Below are 23,703 nucleotides of genomic sequence, written 5' to 3' on the forward strand. Positions count from 1 at the left end.
GGGTACAGCGGGATGCGGGAGAGTGGACCGCTGAATATAGAAGGAGAAAGGTGATGGAGATGTTGGTGAAGATGACGGCGGTGTTGGTGAAGATCGCGGTGATGATGATGGCCCCCGGCAGCGCTCCGGCGCCACCGGAAGCAAGGGGGAGAGAGGGCCCCTTATTCTTCTTCTTCTTCCTTGACCTCCTCCCTAGATGGGAGAAGGGTTTCCCCTCTGGTCCTTGGCTCCCATGGCTTGGGAGGGGCGAGAGCCCCTCCGAGATTGGATCTATCTCTCTGTTTCTGCGTTCTCTGATTCTGCCCCTTCACTGTTTCCTTTATATCTGGAGATCCGTAACTCCGGTTGGGGTGAATCTTTCGCCCAGATTTTTCTCATAAAATTAGCTTTCTTGCGGCAAAAGAAGAGCGTCAACCGCCTTACGGGTGGCCCATGAGAGTCCAGGGCGCGCCCAGGGGGGAGGACGCGCCCCCTGTCTCGTGGCCACCCAGGACACCGTTTCGCGTTGATTCTTCCTCTGGAAAATTCCAAATATTCTAAAATAATTCTTCGTCCGTTTTTATCATGTTTGGATTCCATTTGATATTGGGTTTCTGCGAAACATAAAACATGCAACAGATAGGAACTAACACTGGGCACTGGATCAATATGTTAGTCCCAAAAATAGTATAAAATGTTGCCAAAAGTATATGAAAGTTGAAGAATATTGACATGGAACAATCAAAAATTATAGATACGACGGAGACGTATCAGTAACACCTACTGGTTCGATAAACCTTGGTTCTTAATTGAGGGAAATACTTCCTGCTGCTATGCCACATCACCTTTCCTCTTCACAGAATCCAACAACTCCTACAAGAGTAGCAGTCATCATGCTAGTGTGGCAAATATGGCAACCGAGGAATGATGTTGCAAAGGAGACCCCCACCCGGTTAGTACTTCGGTCGAATCCTTACGTAGCTACCAACAATTTATCGACAATGCTCACAAGTTTTTGACAAAGGAGATCATGAAAGGGAGGATGCCGCTGGAAGTGATGTAGGTGCAGCCGATTTAAGGAGTACCCACTGACCATGGCCTGACTACCCCCAGTCGGACATGTGGCGTTGCACGTCGACGACACTTTTTCTAAGGCGTACGACACGGCGGTAGCAGGTATGACAATGCATGGTCATGGTGGCCTAGTCATGTTTGCAACATATAGATTCATGTTGAACCATGGAGATGCTCCGAAGGCAGAAATTCGCGCAACAATGCAAGGTGGCACTTCCATACAAACCCATTGAGCTTTCAGTCGTTGTGCAATCTGACTCGTCCATGTCCCTTTCCATCTTCTTCGGTGATTCTTTGGACCGCTCGATGTATGGAGAGTTTATTTCGCTTAAACTTATTCGTAGTGAGAACAGAGTTGCATATACGTGGGCAAGATATAGCTGTACTCAACGTAGCACCGCCGTTTGACATGTACTCCCTACGTAATGTCTAGAAACATCCGTATATAGATAAATCAAAACTTTTTTTTAGGACGGAGGTAATATTAAGGAAATCTTCTCTAGTTTGTAACTCTACACATTCGGAATATAACTCTAGTTTACCTCCCACCCCAAAACCTGACAATGTTACATGGAGAGGGGTGGCAAGCGAACCCTCTTTGATGACATTTTTAGTTATGAGAAGAGATAAAACGATGGCAGGTTTTTAAACGAAAATGGCCTTCTCAGAAAGAAACTAACATATCTTCTCGAGGAAAACGTCACCACTCAACCACTTTCTCATAACTAAAACTGCCACAAAATCATTTGTATATGTCACCCTCTAGCAAATGTTCTCCGGTTAACAGGGTAAAAAAAAGTTCCTGTTCTATACGATCACAATATGCGAGCCTACACCCACCAACGGACTATGTTCTTCCGTCATGACAGCTGACTATTTAGTCTCAAACGCAAGAAAACTTTCGCAACGCGACCATGTTTTTCTTAAGCCGAGCAAGGAGACAATATTTTTTAGGGGAGCAACGAGACAATGAACACGTCTCGCTATAAATTGGGCCAAAAGCCCAATATACCACCCGAGCCTATCACACAAAGTAGAAAGATGAAGCCTCAACCGAAGCCAGGCCCAGCCCATAGCCCGCCCCCTCTCGGCCGCACCAAAGCAAAACCCTAGAAGCCTACATCCAACGGCCCGAACCACCCAATCCCCCATCCGACGGTCGACGCCCCACGCGCCAGCCTTATAAGTCCTTCCATTCCCCCCCGCAAGGGTTCCCTCCCACACACCTCCGCCTCCACCCCATCCTCCCCGACCCCTCTCCCCCCAGGTAAGCCCGCGGCGGCGGCGAGCGAGCGGCGGCTATGACGACCCGCCTCAAGAAGAACCGCAAGAAGCGCGGCCACGTGTCCGCCGGGCACGGGCGTGTGGGCAAGCACCGCAAGCATCCTGGAGGCCGCGGTAACGCCGGAGGCATGCACCACCACCGCATCCTCTTCGACAAGTACCATCCCGGCTACTTCGGCAAGGTCGGTATGCGCTACTTCCACAAGCTCAGCAACAGGTTCTACACTCCGACGATCAACGTCGAGAGGCTCTGGTCCATGGTACCGGCCGAGAAGGCGGCAGAGGCCGGCGGTGACAAGGCCCCCGTGGTCGACGTCTCGCAGTTCGGCTACTTCAAGGTGCTCGGCAAGGGGATGCTGCCGGAGAAGCCCATCGTCGTCAAGGCCAAGCTCATCTCCAAGATCGCCGAGAAGAAGATCAAGGCCGCCGGCGGCGCTGTCGTGCTCGTTGCCTAGGGTTCTGTTCGCGACTGTGCCTTGAGATCTATTATATCTTTACTATTAGTTGTTTCCCGTACCAGCAATTTGTGTTGAACAAGACATCGTTAGTTTGTTATCCTTGTTCCTGTGTGGTAAACCAACATCTTATGAGAATTTTGCGATATGTTATGCCAGTTTATATCAGACGAGTTATCCATATCTGTGCTCCTATTTATGCTTCGTTTGATCTGTGTTAATTGTTATCGATCCCTAATGCATGTACTTTTATTTGCCATGGTAACTATATGATTCTATGCCTGCTAGTCATGGTAACTATATGATTCTATGCCTGGTAGTCATGGTAACTGTATGTGTCTATGCCTGCTAATCATGATAACTGTATGATTCTATGCCTGCTAATTATGTGACATGTGAACTGTATGATTTTTGTTTGCACTCTGGTATGCTTTGTTTTCTTTGTTAATCTTTACTTGTCATAGTGTATTGCTTCAGGATTCTATTTCTTGTAGTCATAGTGATTTGCTTGCTTAATGCTCGATGACATTGAAGTTGATGTCTGGAAGAGGTTTGTAGCCATACTAATGGTTAACATGAGGTAGTAGTTTTATCTTTGGAATCCCTAGCAGGTACTAAAGTTTTGGATTGCATCTTCCTTCTAAATTTACTTGACTAGTTTAGTGTCACCTCTTGAGTTAAATAAGAACCTGGAGTAAGCTATTGTGCTGTTATTGTTGTGCCATTGTGTGAAGTATTGGTATCCATTTGCATCTTCGCAGAAATGGCGACATGTTCTTTGAGAAATCTTCCTCTGAAGCATTCTGTCTGTTTTGTATTTGCTAGAACAAGGATGTTATTCTTTTTGGGTGTTCGATTTGTTTTGCTTGCTGTGGCACCTTTTTTTTTGCTTGCTGTGGCACCTGACGCATAGCAGTTGTTTTATCAGTCAAGCTTTGTTTTATAGTCAAGCATTTGTTACTGTATTTCCCAGAGTACATTAGTACATTAGTACATTTGTTACGTGTGTGTGATCATGTTTGCTTGTCTGTACATAGCTGCAATTGCCTGATCGATAGAGCGCCTTAGGGTTCAAAGGATTTTATAGCAATTTTTGCTATGTACTACCTCTGTACCGAAATACTGTAGTTGAGGATTTGCTCATTTGCCGCTCCCGTAATTTGTTTGCCCACGCACGTCGCCTGAATCTGTTGTGCACAACTGACTCCCGTGCCCTCTAGGTATTCCACCACTGCCAGCCGGGGTTGCCATCGGAGGCACTCAAACATCCAACAGTATCAGTTGATTGACAAACTGACTCGATGGGTCATTTCTCCCGCCGGTTGCCATCGGTTCGAAAGGAACATTGGCGCCGTGACACGAGACGGTGAGTAGAACAAACGCATCAGCTGTTGGTCCGTGCCGCCAATGCCTGCTTTGCCGGCTGGGCAAGCGATCCCTCGTCCACACGCACAAGGAACCCTCTGTTTGACATGCGTGCGGCCCGTCGTATGCGGCCCTCCGTGACATGGATGAAGTGGCACGTTTAAGCACGAGGCACCCTCACGTTGATGCATATCACTTCCGTGGTACGTGGACAGAAGGAACATATCTCACGGTTGTTGGGTGGAGGAATTCACAATTTATCTGTACAACGATGATATCTTAGAAGACCTATGTAGTATAAATTGCTGAGCTTAACGAAAGATAATAAACTATAAGAAAAAAGTTGTATTTTTCTTAATTAGGATATGATCTCTTAGCAATAATATTTGTCACCACTGACCACATATTTAGAAATATTTAGTTTATCAAAGAAAAGACTGATGCCATGCAACTTTCTATTTTTTTTCCTTGATTACATGATGGGTTTAAGATAAGACTATCTTACTTGCCTTCATAAAAAACGTTGAAAATAACATTTAAATACTCCGATGAACAGACACACCTTCATGCGCCCTCCACGAGCCGATGGAACATGGATAGGATGAGCATGCCATTATTTCTAAACCCGGCAACATCGTCGCCTCGCGGCCTCGACTAACACACAGAGAATTCTAAAACCAGGCTAAATTAAAACCAAGACGCCTATGCTGCTGTACGCCAAATATGAGCCAGAGGTCGAGCCAAACCACCATCTAGGACCCTATATGCCGTCGGTGCAGGTAGCATCGCCTGTAAGCGTCCCTGGTTGAGAATTGCCGCTGCTCGAACACACATCAACGACTGCCGCTAGCCCCGGCATGAACTCAATGTGGACACTTGACAGATCATCCCGGCATCGTAGACGCCACATGGGTTTTGCTCGATGACAGACTTTGGCAGCAACGGGAGCGTAACGCTGGTGGCAGCTAGGGCTTCAGAGTTTGTCGCGAGATATAAGGACGAGTGAATCAGGTTAGGTAATTACGTTAGGCAGAACCCCGAAGTAAGAGGAAATGAATATGACTTTGAACTACAAATTTCACATACTTATGAACATTAGCTGTCTAATATAGTACCATGTCTAATGACGGTGTACCTCATTCCGATGGGCAGGGATGTAGGTTTGTGTAAAAACCGTAAAAAAAAAAATATATATAATAAATAAATTAGATAACGACAATTTCAACGGCGTTGCCAAAACATTAATTAAAATAATAGAGACAACTACATTTATTATTACAACAAATAGCATTTAGTCGTGCAAAACAAATTCTTCTCCAAACCTCCATATATTTTATAGACCCTTGTCTCATTTCTTTCCCATAAAGTAAATGCCAACTAAGGGCCAGCCAAACAAATTACAACCGTCCATAGTACAACCCATAAGAGACACAAGTGGAGGTATGCATGCAAGACTAACCACGCATGCATGCCAGATGTAATGTGTCTTCAAACCGACATAGCTATTCACCCCACTATAAATAGGAGCCATCCCTTTCACTGGACCATTCTACCTCACACACACATACGTTGGAGTACCCCCACCACTTGCCTTTTCACCTTCTACCACACTGCTGTCCTTCACTGCGGTGAAGATCTTTGGGTTGCATGCGCCACCAGGTACTAATCAAGTATCTTGTTGTGTTAGCCCTTCTTGCTTGATTTCTTATCTATCTCCACCTCGGTTTGAATCAGTCCATAAGCATCTATTCGCCTTGATCTATTTACCTTGCAGTAAAACGAACAAAATGTTTGCGTAAACACCCAAGTTAGTCAAAACTAATTAGATCAATTGCAAAAGCTTGTAAAAGTTTATGTGAATGACATCCGTGGTATGTACTAGATCTAACATGCCAAGAATCAAATCCTAGGTACTAGTAACTTGCTAAGACATGTATGTATGTATCCAAAAGATCAACCTTCCTGTGTATACTACCTTGTCCTATTTATTAATCCCTGCCAATCTGTAGCAAACTGAGAGATTGATGTTTATAATCTACTCACAAGTAATTATTATTTTTGGAGTTTCACTGCCACTGTTTACTTCTATATGGTGTTCAAGGATGAGTAGCACTAGTTAGGAACAGCATTTAGATCTAATCAGTAGCAATACCATGACCACACTATAAATTAAATCTTGATTAATTTCATGGCCTGGAGATAAACAAAGAGAAAGAAGGCAATATGGCTGAGAAGGGAATAGTAGGGCCTGAGATAAAATGAACAATATATGCACACCCACGTTCACATATAACAGGCACTTGTTGTGAAATTTGGAGCACTTCATGGAGAAGGAATTAGGATTAGTACTTACCAGCAGTAGCAGTAGGATGTGGCTAGTCCACACCGTTAGCAGCAGAGCCATGGCGACCGAGCAGCGCCGGTGAAGCCGCACACGCCCGACGCCCATGGCTGCACGCCTCGTGCGTGTGGCTGCGTTGGCGGAGGATGTAGGCACGGAGACGTTGTTGCCGCTGCAGCCGGTGGCAAGCCCACCGGACCTGGATCAGGCGGCGCTAGGATTGAGTGGTGGCGACGTTTTTGGCGGCGGCGGATCAAATAAATAGGGGGAAATGGTAGAGGGAGACGAGGGGAATCTGTAGGTGTCCGCCGTGTCGCCGGAGATGCCCGGACGGGGCAGATCGAGGCGACGGCGGCCGTGCTCTGTTCTTGGGGAAGAGAGAGAGGTGAGCGGGCTGGTTCTGTTCGTGGGACAGCAGAGAAGATGAGTAGTCTTTTTAGACTCGGGCTGGGGCTCAACCCGCGTAGTACTAGTAGTACAGTACTAGGCTACTGTTCTTTTTTACTTATCATTTCTTTTACCATTCTCTGGACTGGATGACATACGTGCATGCTACTCTGTTTTGGATGGCTTAATGCATTTTATCTCTCAATGGAACACTAGGACGTATCACCACTTAGTTAATTACATGTGGCTTGCTCAACATGGCCGTGTTGCTGGATGTTAGATTTTTAGTTAGGAAGATAAATAATAATATAAACATGTTCCTGAAATAATTACCAGGAGTCGATCTCGGACCCGTAGGAGCCACGTCTGGTGGTTCCGAGTTGATCGAAGCACTATCCGGCAAGTCGTCATCTCCTTGACCATGTCTTGATAAATGTTTTCCGGGCTATGGGTCATTTCCAAAATTTTGCATAAGAATTTAAAATAAATATTTTTCATAAATAAAATGAAATTTGGATCAGGTGGATCCACTGATTTGGCAATTGGACCAGATCAGGTGAAGCATATGTATTAAGTAGTTGTGACCCGGGTAGGGTTATAATATAAATAAATATTTGGTGGGTAGGGGAGCTCATGTTGGTGAAAGCAACCCAGGGAGGGTCGGCTTGGTTGGCGGGCTCCTCTACATAGGGTATCACATTAGGACACAACCAACTGGCGCTTACTTCAAAAGCGGCGCAAACCGTACTGACCATAGACCTGGAATGGGACGGGCTGAACCAACTACCCATGCCAAGTAGCTGCCTCTGCATGGGTGAGAAGGTGGCTGTAGCCGGGTAGGTACAGTCACCCTAGGGCGGGACCGCCGGTCAGGGGTCTCGACCCGCGGGCCTTTAGTAAGGCAAGGTGGAAAAGCAGAGGTAGTGTACGGGCTGGTTAAAGGTTTTGGTTCCTTGGTCTAGTCGTGTGCATGGGTAGCGCATGGACGACTTGGACCAAGTGATGCTATGGGCAAAGCAGTACACCTCTGATCAGAGTAAATGTGATATCACTCCCAGCTTCCGGGTTTGGAAGTGCATCGTGTGGGTTTTCCTCTAACACATGATGTAAGATCCCACGTCGCTCTGTCACCAGTAGATTTTATAAATAAAATTTGGTTTCCAACAAAAAGGGTTAAGGGAAAATATTTTTACCTACAAAGTACTTTTGAGCTAATGGCTCGCTGGTTGTAGCCGTGGCCGATAAAGTTTTCCTCTTTAAAGAACTCATGCATCCACTTTTCCCGGCGACTTGCGGAGTACGTATTTTATACGTACTCAGCTGCACTTATGTTGTTTTTCAGAACAAGAGAGTTATGAGAACTCTGAGGCGATAGAGAATGGTACTTATGATGAGTCTGGTCATCTTAATGACTTCGGTTATTCTGAAGTGGAGTATGTTTATGAGGAAGTCGACAATCAAGGCTATGAAGAGTAGATGCCCTCCATGGTTGGTCTAGAAGGCTCGTAACCGGAAGTAGATGACGATCTATCGTCATGGTCGCTTAGGTTTAGTCGACACTTGAGGTGTCAATGTAATAAAAGCTTGCCTACTCATGGCAGCTGTACCGTCTTGTACATGATACTGTTCTCCTTAACTGATCCTGGCACAACTCTAAAGTGACGGCTTCCGTTACGCCTGACTCTATCGGACGTAACGGGGCGTCACAGTTTGTGACAATTCAGATGAAAGTCTTGCCCCTTTTTGGTTGGTGCCACCCATGACGATCCCCCGTGGGTGTCGTTTTCCCTCCTTGGAGGCGTCGCTGTGGTGTGTCTGTACCTCACTCTCTCTCACTTGATTGGTTGTCTTCGGGCAAAAGCCTAGGTTCGGATCCGGATCGGTGATGACAGCGTCATCGATGTCGTTCTTCTGTTGGGAACATTGCTTTTGGAAACACGACTTGGAGGTCCTAGTTTGCTTTCCTGTGGTACTTGTCGCTGTTCTGGATTGTTTGTTAGGGCCTAAAGCAGTGGCGGAGCCAGGAAAATTAAATTGGGAGTGCCAAACGTTGGTAAACCTTGTTTGGGAGGGCCATATCATTAAAATGCATTGTTTTAACAGCAAAAAAGTCAATGTTTACACTAGTATTAGGCCTAAACCAGCGACATTAGGGGGGGGGGGGGGGGGGCAGGGCCCCTGCTGGTCCCCCCGTCTCTGCCATTGGCCTAAAGGTACTATTCACCGTCGCGGGCGATTTCAAGTTGATAGCTTTCTTGGGGCGGTTCGAGTCTCAGCACCCACCTACCAGCTCTTTTAGGCAATCAAGGATGGTTAATGCCACATACAGGTTGATGCGTCGGCAAGGAGAATTTGTTTGAAGTTGTTGCTCTTTAGAGGTGACCAACATTGGTCGAGACGCAGCTGCTCTTGTTGGTCAATTTAGAACAGATACTTTTGTGTTGGAGTTCTTTGTGTGCGTGTAAGTTGAAGTGGTGTTTTGCCTCTCATCGGCATGTGATGGAAGTTTGTCAGAATTCTTGTATTTAATCATGTGCCTTCTATTATAAAACTAAAACTACGGCACATAATTTAATCGTGCTCTCGAAAAAAAGCATACTTCCTCGTTCGAAAATTAGCAAGCCAAGCCAACCCAAATGATTTGGCGACTTGAGGTCTAAAATATAAACGACCACCTATCTTCCCACGAGTAGGCTTACTATTCATAACCACGCCAGCACGCGCGAAGAGCCCAACGTCCCAACTAGAGCTCCCTTCCACGCCTCTTTCTCCAATCTCCACCTCCCCCACTCCCCCTCTTGCCCCGTCCCCTCCGCCGAACTCCAACTCGCCGAGCCAGCCAGCACCACCACCAGGAGCCATGCCGGCGGCGGTCGCCTGCTCCGTCAAGTGCCGCCCCCACCACCGACTCTCGGCGCCGCAGCCCCACGCCGCGCTGGAGCTTCTCCCCCGCGCCCCGGCCTCCGCCGCCGGTGAGCTGCGGGCGACCCGGTGCCGGACTCCGCCTTCCCTGTCCTTCGCGCGCGCCTCCGACCAAGGGGAGGCTCCTCGAGCTCCCTGCCGAAGCCCGCCGTCCGCGAGGCGGGCCCGCGCCTCCGTGGCGGGGGGCGAGGAGGCCGGCCCCGCTTCTTCCGCGGCCGCGGCCGCCCTACTCGCCGGCGCGCAGTCGCGGCACGCCATATTCCGCGAGGAGCTCGTGAGGAGGGCCTACTACGCGGCCGAGGCGGCCCACCGCGGCCAGGTGCTCGACCGTGCCCCTCTCGCTCTCTGTCTGCTCATCGTTTCGGCGTGGCCTGTCGGGCGTTTGAAGTGACCGGGCCGCGTTCCTCGGCTGGGCGCTTTGGTGGTTTCTGCAGATGCGCGCGAGCGGCGACCCTTACCTACAGCACTGCGTGGAGACGGCGGCGCTGCTCGCGGAGCTCGGCGCAGGCCCTCCGGTTATCGCGGCGGGGCTGTTGCACGACACGGTGGACGACGCAGGCCTGGATTACGGCTCCATCTCCGAGCAATTCGGTGCTGGCGTTGCGGACCTCGTGAAGGGGGTAAGAATTCGGATCTATCTAGTTACTGTACTGGATATAACTGACATTAGGATGTGACGAGCAGGCTCACTGATATGTACTGTAACTATCTACTCCCTCCGTTCCTATATTCAATGCAAACTACGTACGGATGTATATAGACATATTTCTTTCTAGGATTTCAATGCAAACTACATACGGATGTATATAGACATATTTTAGAGTGTAGATTCATCCATTTTGCTCCGTATGTAGGCTGTAGTGAAATCTCTAAAAAGACTTATATTTAGGAACGGAGGGAGTAGTAGAACTGTTTTTATCTGTTAAAACTCGCTTAGTGTGGTAGTATTATTTTCTGGAACGAACCAAGGTAAGGTGCCATTGCTGCTACACCTATTCCACCATACTGATAAAGTGATAATGTAGCAATTCGGAGCTTCTTCACTGGTAGATTATTCGTACCGGCATCTGCAGATAATTTTCTGAGCATGACTTGATCTGTGCCGGTGTCCAGGATCAGGCCATAGTTTTTTAGGCGAAGGACCAGGTCATAGTCACAATTGATTAGTTATATGGTTATGGGCCCCTCTTTTTTTATTTTCATCTTTCTCGGTGTTGTCTTTTTCGTCATATGGAGAACTGGATGTTGCTAGTTTGGCTACCTTGCTAAAATATTTTTTTACGATTATGACTGACAGACCATAATTGATTGTTACGTTATTGATAGGGCTTCTAGAACAAATACAAATCTTATGTTTATCTAAGTTAGGTATTAAGTTAACATCACCTCTATTAAAGTAGGCTGCAGGCATCTCCTAGGATTGACTTGTGCTTTGGTATATTTTAGAATTTCTTCCTGGCTGTTTACCAGATCAAAGCAGACACAGTTTTTGGTGATTTTATGTGTCTTCTTTCATGATATCACATTTATTATCTGGAACTTGGGAAAGGCTGTTGTTTGTTCTGCTACATGTTGTCGCCTTGTCAGTCATCTTTATCAATATTACCCCTGCTATATGTTAGGGTGCTTCACCATTTTTTGGCAGCAAGGGTGCTTTGGTCGTTTGAGGACATTGAATGACTAGACTTAGTTGTGTCGAATATTTGACAGGTTTCTAATCTAAGTCATTTGAGCAAACTGGCCCGTAGAAACGATACAGCGAGCAGAATTGATGAAGCTGACAGACTGCGTACGGTCTTCCTTGCAATGGAGGATGCGAGAGCAGTGCTTATCAAACTTGCTGATAGACTACACAATATGAGGACGTTAGATTCATTGCCCAAGATCAAACAGCAGTGCTTTGCGAAGGAAACACTAGAGATATTTGCTCCATTGGCGAATCAATTGGGGATCTTGAACTGGAAGGAGCAGCTTGAAAATCTGTGTTTCAAGCATCTTTACCCAGAGCAATATGACGAACTGTCATCCAACCTTCATGAGTTTTACAACAGAGATATGATTGCAGCTGCAATAAGGCGACTGGAACAGGCCCTTCAGGTGAGAGGGCTATTCTATCGTTCCATATCAGGGAGGCACAAGAGCATCTACAGCATCTACAGCAAGATGACAAGGTAAACTCGTGCATCATGTTTTCATTATGGTGTCCTTACTAGAAAAACAAATCAAATGATTTGCCTTTCATTTTACTTTTGTTGTTAATGAAGTTAAATAAATCATTATCTATTTTAGATAATTGCTGCACTAACTTCAACATGACCTTTGAAGTAACCTTGCTAGCCGGAGAGACATACGCCACTAAACATGCTAATGTGATTGCTTCTTTATTACAGGAAAAAACTGGACATGGATGAAATCTATGATGTACATGGAGTGCGTGTGATACTCGAGAATAAAGCTGATTGCTTCACCACATTAGAAGTTGTCCATCACTTGTGGCCTAGAATTCCTGGGAAGTTTAAGGACTATGTCAGCAGCCCCAAATCTAATGGGTATGACCATGCAAAATATTGCTATACTACTATGCATAAAAAGAAAAGTATGTCAAGGTGCTAACTTAATGCTTCTTTACTTGTAGGTACCAATCGCTGCACACGGTTGTTCTCAGTGAAGAAACACTCCCATTAGAGATCCAAATTCGTACTGCGGACATGCACTTGCAGGCAGAGTTTGGAATCGCTGCACATTGGAGGTACAAGGAAGGCGTTCGGAATTGCTCTTCATCTCTGCCTGAAATGGTTGAATGGGTTAGATGTGTTGTTACATGGCAGTGTGAAACTCTGCACACAGATCACCCTTCGCCTCCTGGACTTGGTTCGTCCCCAAGGGCAACATGCACCTTCCCTTCTGACTCTGATGGCTGTCCTTTCTCCTATTCAAAACAATGTGACCACACTGGACCAATCCTAGTAATACTTCTGGAGAATGAAAAGGTTAAAAGAACCGTCATAATATTTCACGCTAGCGCTTTCTGATTAACCAAAGTTGCAACGTGTTAATTTAGAAGAGCAGCAGAACTGAATTTGCTATGTTTGTTTTCTTCAGATGTCAGTGCAAGAACTCCCTCAAAATTCGAAAATACTGGACCTATTGAAGAGGGCTTCAAGCTACGACATGCAGTTGAGCCTAAGGCTGAACAGCCATGCTGTGCACAACCTGAACCAGGAGCTGAAGATGGGCGACGTGCTGGAGCTGATTCCTTCAACTCAATGCAAGTCTGGAGGCTACATGAGGGAGTTCAACCAAATGCCTGACCACCGTCTCGCGGTTTCGCAGTCTTGACAGCCGTAGACCAGCAGATTTTGTGAATGCATATATGACAGCGCAGCTAAATTGTCTGAAGTTTAGGTGACCACACTGATAGAATCATAACAGGTAGTGTAGCATTTGGTGTATATTTTTGTTGATAAGTTTGTTCAAGTAGAGCAAAAATAGTTAACTTGTAAATAGTACGTGATACAGCTCGGGAATTGTTCTTAGTTTTAGAACACCTATCGAGAAAATAGAACATGGTTAGGCCAAGTGATTTCAGTTCTCTACTTGTTCAGATATTGGCTATGAATTTGCAATTACATGTGCATATTTTTTTTGCTCGGTGAGCTTGACTGCTTAAGATGCAAAATGAGAAGTGAAAAAGAAAAAGAACAGAAAGGCTGTGATACTTGATTTGAGTTCTCTTCTAATTCAGACTTTTTTTTTTGATCAAAGAAGGGCTTGCCCCTTCCGATTTTCATTACTAAAAACCACTGAGTTCTACAAGCGAGTTTAAACAGGAACAAAAAGATCGAAACGAAGCCAACACGGCCATACAGCATCCCTAACGGCCAACATAGGCCAGCCACCCCATACAGCCCCAAGTTCACCAACAGCCACAGAGTCAATCTGCCTTGATCACCATTACATCAGAGCAAAAGCAAACAGCAAAAAAGGAGCCAAGGATCCTGTCTACAGGAACAACAAACATCAGGTCCACCACCGCAGGAGAGTCTTCATTCCAATCTTGCTACATTGATCCTCCATCCATGTTTGGCTGTGAACACTTCATTTGCTGCCTGTTCTAGCACCCTTGCTCCCAGCTCCAACGTTTTTTTTTGACGACTCCTTTATCTGCATAATGGACCAGTCAGTTAACCACCTGCACATCAGTTTGACAACATATAAAGGATCATTTATCCTTTTATTTTCAAAGACAATTGCATTCCTGCTTTTCCAAATTGCCCAAAGCAGGGCTGAAATCCCCACCAGAACCAGTTTCTTATCATCTTTATTAAATTTTCTAATCCATTCCCCAAAACAGTCTTTTACATTTGATGGAGCAGTTTTAAATCCACACACACCTAACTAAACTCCATAACAATGAAGCAACCGGGCAAGAAAAGAATAAATGATCAATTGATTCATCTTTCCCACATAGAACATATCCTTTCCCACCCTTCCAGCCTTTCCTAAGCAGCACATCTCTAGTTAGGATGCTTTTTTTATTATTCAATCATAAAAACACTTTCAGTTTTGCAGTCACCTTGGTCTTCCACAAGTATTTCTGTGGGAATTTTATCCCAACAGCTATCAATTTTCTATATAAGGACCCCACAGAAAACTTATGATCAACAGTGAGGGTCCAGAGAACTTTGTCTGCCCCTCCATGCATTTGAATTTCCACACATCTTTTTCTGAGACAGTTCCAAAGCCCCAAAGTCTCCACATGCAGGGTCCTTCTATTCTAATTCAGACATTGGCTATGGAGTGCAAATTTGTGAAAATATTTCTTTCCAGCGAGCTAGACAACGAAAAGACTCGGTGCTTTTACTGCCAATGATGCAAAATCATAAGTGAAAGGGAAAAACCATGGACAAAAAGGCTATAATAAGTGTTTGAGTTCTATACTTCAGACATTGGCTTTGATTTGTCTAAAAAAAAAGACATTGGCTTTGATTTGTCTAAAAAAGAAAAAGACATTGGCTTTGATTTGTCTAAAAAAAAAGACATTCGCTTTGACTTTTGCATTTGTGAGAAATATACTGCTCAATGGAAATGTGTGCCTGGGGCTTGGCTGTTTAAAGATATGCAGAAATGAAAAAAATATACGACACCTGAGAGATTCGACACCCTATTGTTCTCACAAAGGAGAGACATGTGTTTACATGTTGACTCTTTTTTGGCTTTTGATGTTTGGTGGAAAGAGGCAGAGAACAAGGTCAACTCAAATCAAGCTAACAGAGAGAGGTGGAAGCAACTACTCTGGTCTTGTTCATGAGACCTCCATCTAGTCAAAAGTGGCAGTGCTATCGTTGAAACATTGGCATTCCCCTGAGCAAAAGACGAGTCTAAACAAATGTAAAACGTGTGGGAGATACATGATAAGGATGCGATATGGTCAGCTCAGTTCCACTTGGTGGCGGATCCAGGATTTGAAGTTACCTGGGCCGGACTTTTAAAGGTAACGAAAAACCAAAGTCTACAGTCAAATAAGACAATCTACAAAATTAATTGGCCAACTAGTTTGCATTCAGGCAAGACGACCGACACAATGAATTATTCAAAGTAGTTTCATTCTCAATATGTAGGTCAAAAAATCATAAAAAGAATCAATCTGCTTCATATTCTTAGGTGCCTATAATATCATATTCGTAATTAATTTCAGTATCAACTTTCAGGAATTATGCCAATCAGCCAATGTGACAACAAATTACATATGGCACCAGAAAAGATTCGATGGAGTTGGACAGACCTGGGCAGCCCCGCGGCAAGGCGGCAGTGGGGGGCGCCGCGTCAAGGCGGCAGTGGAGGTTCGCGTGACGGCGGTGATAGTTTTTACGAGCGATTGGAATCGGGAAAGTCAACGCTCAGGCTACATATAAAAACATAACGGGCTCATCTATTTTTTTTTCGTTCTGCCTTTTTTTAGAATCCGTTGGGCCTTATTTGGCTGGTCAATCTCTAGCATTACGTGGCCTATCTTCTAGCGAACCATTTCTTCCTTCTTCTCTTTTCCTGCTCGTCGCTCGACCTGATCTTCATCGAATCTGCTCGACTTCCATGGCGGCCACAATCACCAGGGGTGCCCTGGTTCCCAAAATTTACCCGGGGCGGCCGCCCCTACACGACCCTACGCTGGCACTGCCTTCCACTTGAGCTATTACGCTGCAATGTCCTTTCACAAAAGAAGTGTGGCAAAAGTTTATTGCTATGACGGATCGATGGTAAGGATAGCACAGACAACAAGGACTATCACGGGATGGTGGTCTCGGTTACAGTGGGGGGCGACAAGATCGGCTATAATGGAAATGTACATTGCATGGCACCTACGAAAATTGAACAGAGCAATGCTATAACTTTCGAGAGGGTTAGCTCCACTGCCGTTGCGGTAGCGGAGAGAGGCAAAGCTAATGCTTGCCTGTTCGAGGAGGCAGTTACACTCTAGGGCTTTTATGATGTAAGTCGATGTTCTCTTAGTTGATGGGGTCCCTAGCCGTGATGGTTGATAACGACTCTGTAAAGGACAACTTTCCAACTCTCTTCTTAATGCAAAGCAGGCACCCGCTAGTTCATAAAAGAAAACATTGGCATTACTGTTGGCACAAACGAAGCACAAAATTCATGTTTCTCCCACCCGTTTTACAATTGTTTAGACTCCTCAAGCAGTTAAACTATTGTGTTTGCGTAGAAAAAAGTTGAAATATAAGTTTCGCGATTTACATTTGTTTGTGTCGATTTTGATTTGGTTTTGCGATTTTTCGAGTAAAGCGGAAAAATGAAATGTATTAGTAGGTACAAATACCCAATACATTTGCTTAAGACATGGAATTGTCAATTTACACATGAAATCGTCAATATACACATATGTTGCCTTTTCTGTGTCTAACAATACCTGATTTGTTCAAAGTGCTCATATGTGAGAACATTATCATTGTTCATAATCTTTCCTATCTTCCTTGAGCAAAGCAAATGTTGTGGAGCTTGCTTGCCTAAGCAGAAAAAAGAGAGTATTATTGTTCATAATCTTTTCTTTCTTCCTTGAGCAAAGCAAATGTTGTGGAGCCTAAAAGAACTGTTGTGGAGCTTGTTTGGTTGCAGCAAAAAGAAAAAAAGTAATCAGCTAAAAGAACTGTTGTGGAGCTTGTTTGGTTGCAGCAAAAATAAAAAAAGTAATCAGCTAAAAGAACTGTTGTGGAGCTTGTTTGGTTGCAGCAAAAAGAAAAAAAGTAATCAGCTAAAAGAACTGTTGTGGAGCTTGTTTGGTTGCAGCAAAAAGAAAAAAAGTAATCAGCTAAAAGAACTGTTGTGGAGCTTGTTTGGTTGCAGCAAAAATAAAAAAAGTAATCAGCTAAAAGAACTGTTGTGGAGCTTGTTTGGTTGCAGCAAAAAGAAAAAAAGCATTCGACGCCTGAGAGATTCGAACTCTCGCGGGGAAACCCCATGTACTTAGCAGGCACACGCCTTAACCACTCGGCCAAAGCGTCGTTGTTGTCAAGGTGGCTGAAATGCATCTATTTGTAAGGAGTCACTACATCCTTTTACTTAAACCCAAATTCTATTTTGCCTCTCCCGCGAAAAGTTGCCCGACACTCCGCAAATCTGCGTCCTACCCTAATGGACACCGGGGTCGGACGGACCCCTCCTGCTGCGGCGGCGGCGGACACCGGCGATGAGCCACGGGACGCGCGTGTCGTGAAGGAAATCTTGCGTTCGGTGGGGCTTGAGGAAGGGGATTACGAGCCAGCGGTGGTCCACCAGTTCCTGAGGCTCGCCCACCGGTACGCCGGCGACGTGCTCGGCGACGCGCTGGCCTACGCGGATCACGCCGGCAGGGCGTCGCTCCAAGAAGACGACGTCCACCTCGCCATCCGCTCCAACGCCACGTTCGGCCACGAGCTGCCGGGGCGCGAGGTACGTGCGTAGCCCTAAACCTCTCCGTTCCTCATGAGGATTTCGCTGCTGTTGGTTGCATCAATCGCGTACGCGGCTGTCCGGGATGGGTTTGTTTGAATCCTGCGCTTTGGTGTCCAGATCGGAACTTTACCCGCGGATCACGGGATCAGTAATTAGACTGGTGTTCAAGAAGCAAGAGTTTGCAGTTTTCACGCACTCTCCGTTCCTTTCAGATCGTGCGAGTTGGAAATTCTCCGGATTTCCTTGTAGATACGAAACAATTAAATATTTTATTATCAGATAATAGAAGTATAATTCGCCTGCCTTTACATCGAAAAACTAAATAAATCTGTAAAATGAAATTGGAACCCTGATGTTCCGCGGAAACATGCAATCAAGATGAAGAGACACAAACTTGGAGATCCGTTAGGAATATCATAAGAACTGACTCGATGTCATCATTTTAAAACGGGTGCTAACGGCACCTACAAAGGTGGAGTCACTCCCTGACTCTTTGGTTCCTCGTCATGAGGAGTTCATAGTAAAACAGTTTATATAATAAATATGGCATGTCTTTAGATTGGCTCTACAGAAAAGTTATAATTAAATGCGACGATGATACATGGCTTGACTCTTATTAGCACATGTGCAATAGTGCTATCTTAACAATATCAATATCAGGTAGGATGATTTCTAAGTTGAGAAGAGAGCGAGACTGAAAAAAGAGGTTTGCATTCTCTTATAGCTTTTTTTTCGAAAATCAGGGCCTCCCCCCGGCTCCATTTTCACTAAGTTGAGTAGAAGGCAAACGAGTTCACAAACAACCCACCACACAACACCTACGGAGAAACAACCAGACAGAAAGTTCCTGCTGTATTATTACAACGCTTTTTTCCTAGCTACTGTGACTGACTCTAGAGACAAAACAAGATCAAACATGCAATTCCCATCAAGGGAACTACTCCCTCCGTTCCGAATTACTTGTCGCAGGTATGGATGTATCTAGATGTATTTTAGTTTTAGATACATCCATTTCCGTGACGAGTAATTTGGAACGGAGGGAGTACCACAACACGACAGCTTCCCATTACCATCCGGAGAAGACCACCTGAATGGCGTCCGCCTCTCGAGGATTATGCTGTTGGTACTCCAGTGTGGTCCTCCCTCCATGATTCGACCTCCCAACAACTGCAGCCCAGGAAAGTGGCCCGAATGCTGTCTTGCACGTCGTCAGTATGGCTCCAACTCCAGATGGTTTTTCAGTCTCCTCCACATTGCACTTTGAAACTCCAACAATTTCCACCCTGTAGATCCTCGAAGGGTTTTGTCAAGTCCCTCAGGTACCGATAGACCAAGCCAAACACCTGCTTCATAGAGACCCATGTACATTTGTTAAAAACTAGGGAATTCCTGCAATTCCACAATCCCCACAGGACAACAGAGGTGATTACATTGAGATGTAAACACTTTTTTTCTCACACAACCACCATTTAGCAACCTTCAAAGTTTAAAAAAGAAATACCAAACAGTTCTTCTTCCTCCGGCCACATCAACATTGCTACCACACATTCAAAGAATAGATGGTACACCGACTCAATCTCGGTACAGTGAATGCACTCCAGGGGTTTGTCCACCCCCCTTAATCTCAAATTGTCACATGTCATAATTTTGTTCTGAGAGAATAGCCAAAGAAAACCTTGGATCCTATGCGACACTTTAATCTTCCAAACCGCTGGCAGGAAGATAGGATGTACTCCCTCCATTCCTTTATGTAAGGTGTATTATTTCCGGCACGGTGACCAAGGCACATAATTATACACATGTTAGGACGAAATTAACCTTGGCAAAATCACTGATTAGCGGCAACTAAATCTTTAGGCAAGGAAAGTAAGAGATAAACACAATCGGGAGAGAGATACTTTCCTTTTTTTCTCTTTACAAGAAAATATGCATGCAATCAGGGGAGAGATACTCTCCTTCTTTTGAAGGGGTAACGATGGAATTACGAGGAATTAGAAGAAATGCACCTTACATTGTGGAATTTTATCAAAAAACAAATACACCTTATATAAAGGAATGGAGGGAGTATGCCTCTAAAGTTAACTATTACATACAGAGACTTTGAAGAATAAACCCCTTTAGATTCATACTGCCAGATCAAGGAGTCATTCTCCTGGCTAAATTTAGTGAGTTTGAGAATATTAATCAGATCAAACCATTGGATCATAAGTTCATGAAAAAAGGTTCTTCTAAAAGAGCATTCAAGACTTGACCATCCCACAACTCTGAAATGGTCTTGTTTTTTTTCATTAACTAAGTAATACTGATTCCAGAATTGTGTAGCCAAAGGAGCATTCCCATGCCAAATATCTTCCCAAAACCTAATCTGCCTACAATCTCCTACTGCCCACCTATACACCACTCTCACCGCTTGCATTGCCCACAAAAAACTCTTCCAGAATTGAGAAGAATTGTTATCATGGCAGCAAAGAACATTGGGTTTTTTGGTGTTATATTTACTATCAATAACCCTCCTCTAGAGGGACCCTTCCCTGACGATATACCTCTTAACCAAGATCCTATCAGACATACATTCATATCTTGCAGATTTAGCACTCCCATTCCCCCAAATTCCTTCCTCATGCAAATAGATTGCCAGTTAGCAAGGTGGATTTTATGATTCCCCTCACTACCACTCTAGAGACAGTTAGCCATGTGGGAATTAATGAGCTGAAGGGCCCACTTGGGAAACTTAATAAAAGATAGTAGATACAATGGGATACTAGCCAAACATGATTTGATCAAAGTTACCTTTCCTAGGAAGGATAACAACTTGCCTCTCCACCTAGCTATTCCAGCCAAAATTTTATCAATTAAAAACTGGAGATCTTCCCTACTAAGCTTATTAAAGTGCAGAGGGATTCCCAAGTGCTTAATGGGAAACTGCCCAACTACACATTGAAAGATATCTAAAAAACTTTTCAACTCCATTGGTTCCATGTTAATGGGGACCAGGGCACTTTTATGATAATTAATCCTCATGCCTGACACTTGCCCAAAACAGGTTAGTATCCACTTCAGATCCAGAGCAACTCTACTATCTTTTTGAAGGAACAAGAGGGTATCATCTGCATATTGTAGACACATAACCACCCCATCCACAAATTCAGGCCACAAGCCTCTAACCAAACCAGCTTGTGCCCCTTTGATCATCATCCTAGAAAAAACATCTATCACCAAATTAAAAAGGAGGGGAGAAAAAGGATCTCCTTGTTTCAAGCCTTTGCCTATTAAGAAGAAACCACTTCCTTCCCCATTCAACTTGATTCCAACAGAGCCTCTCCGAGTTAGACTTTTCATACACCCTATGCATTTTAGGCCAAAGCCCCTAAGAGCTAGCATTTCATACACTAAATCTAAGTTCACCTAGTCATATGATTTTTCATAATCAATCTTAAAAACTAGCCCATGCCAACCAGAAGAATGTACACCATGAATGATTTCATGGTCCGTAACAACACTTTCCAAGATGTACCCCCCCCCCTAATAAAAGTTGACTGGAAACCAGAAATTAATCTACCAATGATCAGAGCCAACCTATTAGTGAGGACTTTAGTAAAGAAACGATCTCTTAGTAAGGAGGATAAGACAATTCTCTCCCTTGTTTCAAATTTCATCTCTTAGTTAACTATTGTCTAGTTTAGCCCATAATTTTAGGAGCATGCAACAATCAATTGTCAGAGATATCTATAGCACGATAACTTTTTTTCCTTCTCTAGAAGGCATGCATTGCATATGAAAAGATTGTCTTATCATTCAAGAACAAGTTTGACCCTAAGAAATCAGATTTGTTTTCCTCTCCTTATTATCTCCCTCCCATATCAACTATTAATCAATTAAGTGACAACATTAAGAGTCAACACATGGACTAGGGCATGCATGTCCAATATGTTATTGTATGAATGCAAATAATGTACAAAAAGACACATATGAGGTCCATGATCCCATATAAGGATCAAATCCATCCTTTTGTATGAACATAATTCATAGTGGCGAGTGGCTTACCACTACCAATCATATGTAACTTTGGTGCTTTAACTAGATTTTTGTTTTTGTTCTCTTTTAGGTTTCTGGCCAATCCATCTACACTATCAGTAGGCAAATAAGACAAAATGACCCTCACATGTAAGACTTGGAGAAAAGAAACAAAATATTTTCTTATCATTCACTTTAACACCCAAAATAACAAAATATTTTTTGGAAATAAAGGAATTCTTATTGTCCGGTATGCCATTTGGATAAGTTTCACTTATTATCTAGTCAAGTATAGATTACACACGATGATTGAATTATCAAACTACACCCCATAAGTTATCTAGCTACATATTAGCAAGGGATTTAATTAAACCTTATCCTGGCTTGGATCCCTTAATGGTGCCAAGTTCACAATATTAACATTTAATTATGATGATTAGTTGTGTTTATTCCATTTTCAAGGAGCCATGAAGTTTCAATGGGCTACTGACCTAATGCATCACATACATTTCATGCGAGCACTATATTGTTATCATAACATTCTGATTCTTCACTTTGGTAGGTTTTTCTTGAAATGGCTCATAGCTGGAACAAAACCCCTATACCCAAGCCCCCTCCCGGATCAATCTGTCTACCACATGACCAAGACATGATGCTGGGACAAAAATACTTGTGCATTCCACAAATGAAGCCACCGTCTGATAATGTTGAGGGAACCAAGAACGACAACACCGGTGAAAACTTCAATCCTAAAGTTGCTTCTCCCAGTTGCAACAATGAAGATCAAACTAGTAGTAGCAGTCAACAATATTCTAAGAGAATTCCCTCCCAACTCAATGCTATGGCCGCTAGGGCAGCAAGGCGATGTATAATGAAGAACAGAAGATCCAAAAAGTCTCAGCCTTGAATATATGATTAATTCATGTTCAACTCATTATGTCTTTTTGTTTAATTTGTTTGTTGTTGTTGGAAAAATCTAGCATGATGATGTAAAAGGGTTGTTGGCACCAACAAGTGCATCTCAACTTGGCACATCTAAACTTTATGCTCTCTTGCTAGTGGTCATGATTGTTTCCATAAATTGTTATGTGCATGGTTATTGGATTGTGTCACGCCAAAAAATATTGTATACATGGTTATTGGATCGTGAGATTCAAAAAATATTGTATACATGGTTATTGGATCGTGACATGCCAAAAATAGCATGGAGGCTAAAACCCCACATGGCAAGATTGACATATGGAAGGAGTGTTTGTGTGGTGTGAGGAGGTGAACCATATGAATCAAAACAAAGGTTCAAGATTATACTTCAGTCAGCTCAATCCAGACACAAAAGTTACATGATCATAAGCATCTTGATGTTAACTTTGAACCCGGAGAATATGCTTACCTCTAGGTGATACCCACTACAGAGGTTTCAGGCAAAATGAAAACTTATCCCAAGATTTATTGGACCTTTCCAAGTCTCGTCAAGAAAAGGAAATGTGGCATATCTGCTAGGCCTACTAGAAGACCTAGCAGAGGTCCATGATGTGTTTCACACATCACAACATGGATGCCGACATCGTGTCCCACAACATGGATACCGTGAGGCCGGGGAGAATGAGCCGATGCTCGCGAAGGCGAAGGCGAAGGAGCAAGCAGAAGGTAACTGTTCTGATGAACCCTTACTTTTTTCTCCTTTCTGTAGGTTTGATGATATGTGTTCTAAAGATGTTGAGAAGGAGATCCATCGTATCCGTGTGACGCCCTAGGAGAAACACTATATAACTCTAGCACCTCCACTATAATTCACATAGTATCGACCCCAAGAGGCCCACTAAACAAACATGCATGCAACAACATGCTCCGTATGTGGGCGGTCAGTACCACAACACAATTCCTCAACATGTCTGCAATAATGTATATACAATGACTCAAGAAGTCAAATTTAAC

The 23,703-nt window shown here is 44.1% G+C and overlaps 3 protein-coding genes, 1 long non-coding RNA gene and 1 other non-coding gene across 5 annotated transcripts; 3 read left to right on the forward strand and 2 right to left on the reverse strand.

The window, feature by feature from the left end:
• Window positions 1-2,255: 2,255 nt before the first annotated feature.
• Window positions 2,256-2,973, forward strand: LOC123044234 (60S ribosomal protein L27a-3). Its single transcript, XM_044466916.1, has one exon. It carries the CDS (start codon window positions 2,355-2,357, stop codon window positions 2,790-2,792), a length of 438 nt encoding a protein of 145 aa, XP_044322851.1. The 5' UTR covers window positions 2,256-2,354; the 3' UTR covers window positions 2,793-2,973.
• Window positions 2,974-5,387: 2,414 nt separating this feature from the next.
• LOC123044235 (uncharacterized) lies at window positions 5,388-7,098 on the reverse strand. Its single transcript, XR_006419901.1, has 2 exons — window positions 6,511-7,098; window positions 5,388-5,924 (listed from the first exon to the last, which is right to left on the reverse strand). It is a non-coding gene; the product is annotated as an uncharacterized lncRNA (long non-coding RNA).
• Window positions 7,099-9,610: 2,512 nt separating this feature from the next.
• Window positions 9,611-13,399, forward strand: LOC123044233 (probable GTP diphosphokinase RSH3, chloroplastic). The gene is made up of 6 exons (XM_044466915.1): window positions 9,611-10,126; window positions 10,242-10,427; window positions 11,518-11,978; window positions 12,198-12,356; window positions 12,443-12,797; window positions 12,910-13,399. Exons 1-6 carry the CDS (start codon window positions 9,746-9,748, stop codon window positions 13,144-13,146), a joined length of 1,779 nt encoding a protein of 592 aa, XP_044322850.1. The 5' UTR covers window positions 9,611-9,745; the 3' UTR covers window positions 13,147-13,399.
• A 3,526-nt stretch (window positions 13,400-16,925) lies between these two features.
• LOC123039154 (transcription initiation factor TFIID subunit 9-like) lies at window positions 16,926-23,464 on the forward strand. Its single transcript, XM_044462431.1, has 3 exons — window positions 16,926-17,751; window positions 22,331-22,522; window positions 23,459-23,464. Exons 1-3 carry the CDS (start codon window positions 17,455-17,457, stop codon window positions 23,462-23,464), a joined length of 495 nt encoding a protein of 164 aa, XP_044318366.1. The 5' UTR covers window positions 16,926-17,454.
• TRNAS-GCU (transfer RNA serine (anticodon GCU)) lies at window positions 17,243-17,324 on the reverse strand. The gene has a single exon. It is a non-coding gene; the product is annotated as a tRNA-Ser (tRNA).
• Window positions 23,465-23,703: the final 239 nt, after the last annotated feature.

The sequence above is a fragment of the Triticum aestivum genome, chromosome 2B, assembly GCF_018294505.1.
Source record: "Triticum aestivum cultivar Chinese Spring chromosome 2B, IWGSC CS RefSeq v2.1, whole genome shotgun sequence".
Taxonomy (NCBI): Eukaryota; Viridiplantae; Streptophyta; class Magnoliopsida; order Poales; family Poaceae; genus Triticum; species Triticum aestivum.

Coding starts and splice junctions, on each gene's coding strand:
- LOC123044234 (XM_044466916.1), top strand. CDS start 2,355: ATGACGACCCGCCTCAAGAAGAACCGCAAGAAGCGCGGCCACGTGTCC.
- LOC123044233 (XM_044466915.1), top strand. CDS start 9,746: ATGCCGGCGGCGGTCGCCTGCTCCGTCAAGTGCCGCCCCCACCACCGA. Junction 10,127..10,241: donor AGGCGGCCCACCGCGGCCAG/GTGCTCGACCGT, acceptor TGGTTTCTGCAG/ATGCGCGCGAGCGGCGACCC. Junction 11,979..12,197: donor ATCTACAGCAAGATGACAAG/GTAAACTCGTGC, acceptor TCTTTATTACAG/GAAAAAACTGGACATGGATG.
- LOC123039154 (XM_044462431.1), top strand. CDS start 17,455: ATGGACACCGGGGTCGGACGGACCCCTCCTGCTGCGGCGGCGGCGGAC. Junction 17,752..22,330: donor ACGAGCTGCCGGGGCGCGAG/GTACGTGCGTAG, acceptor TCACTTTGGTAG/GTTTTTCTTGAAATGGCTCA.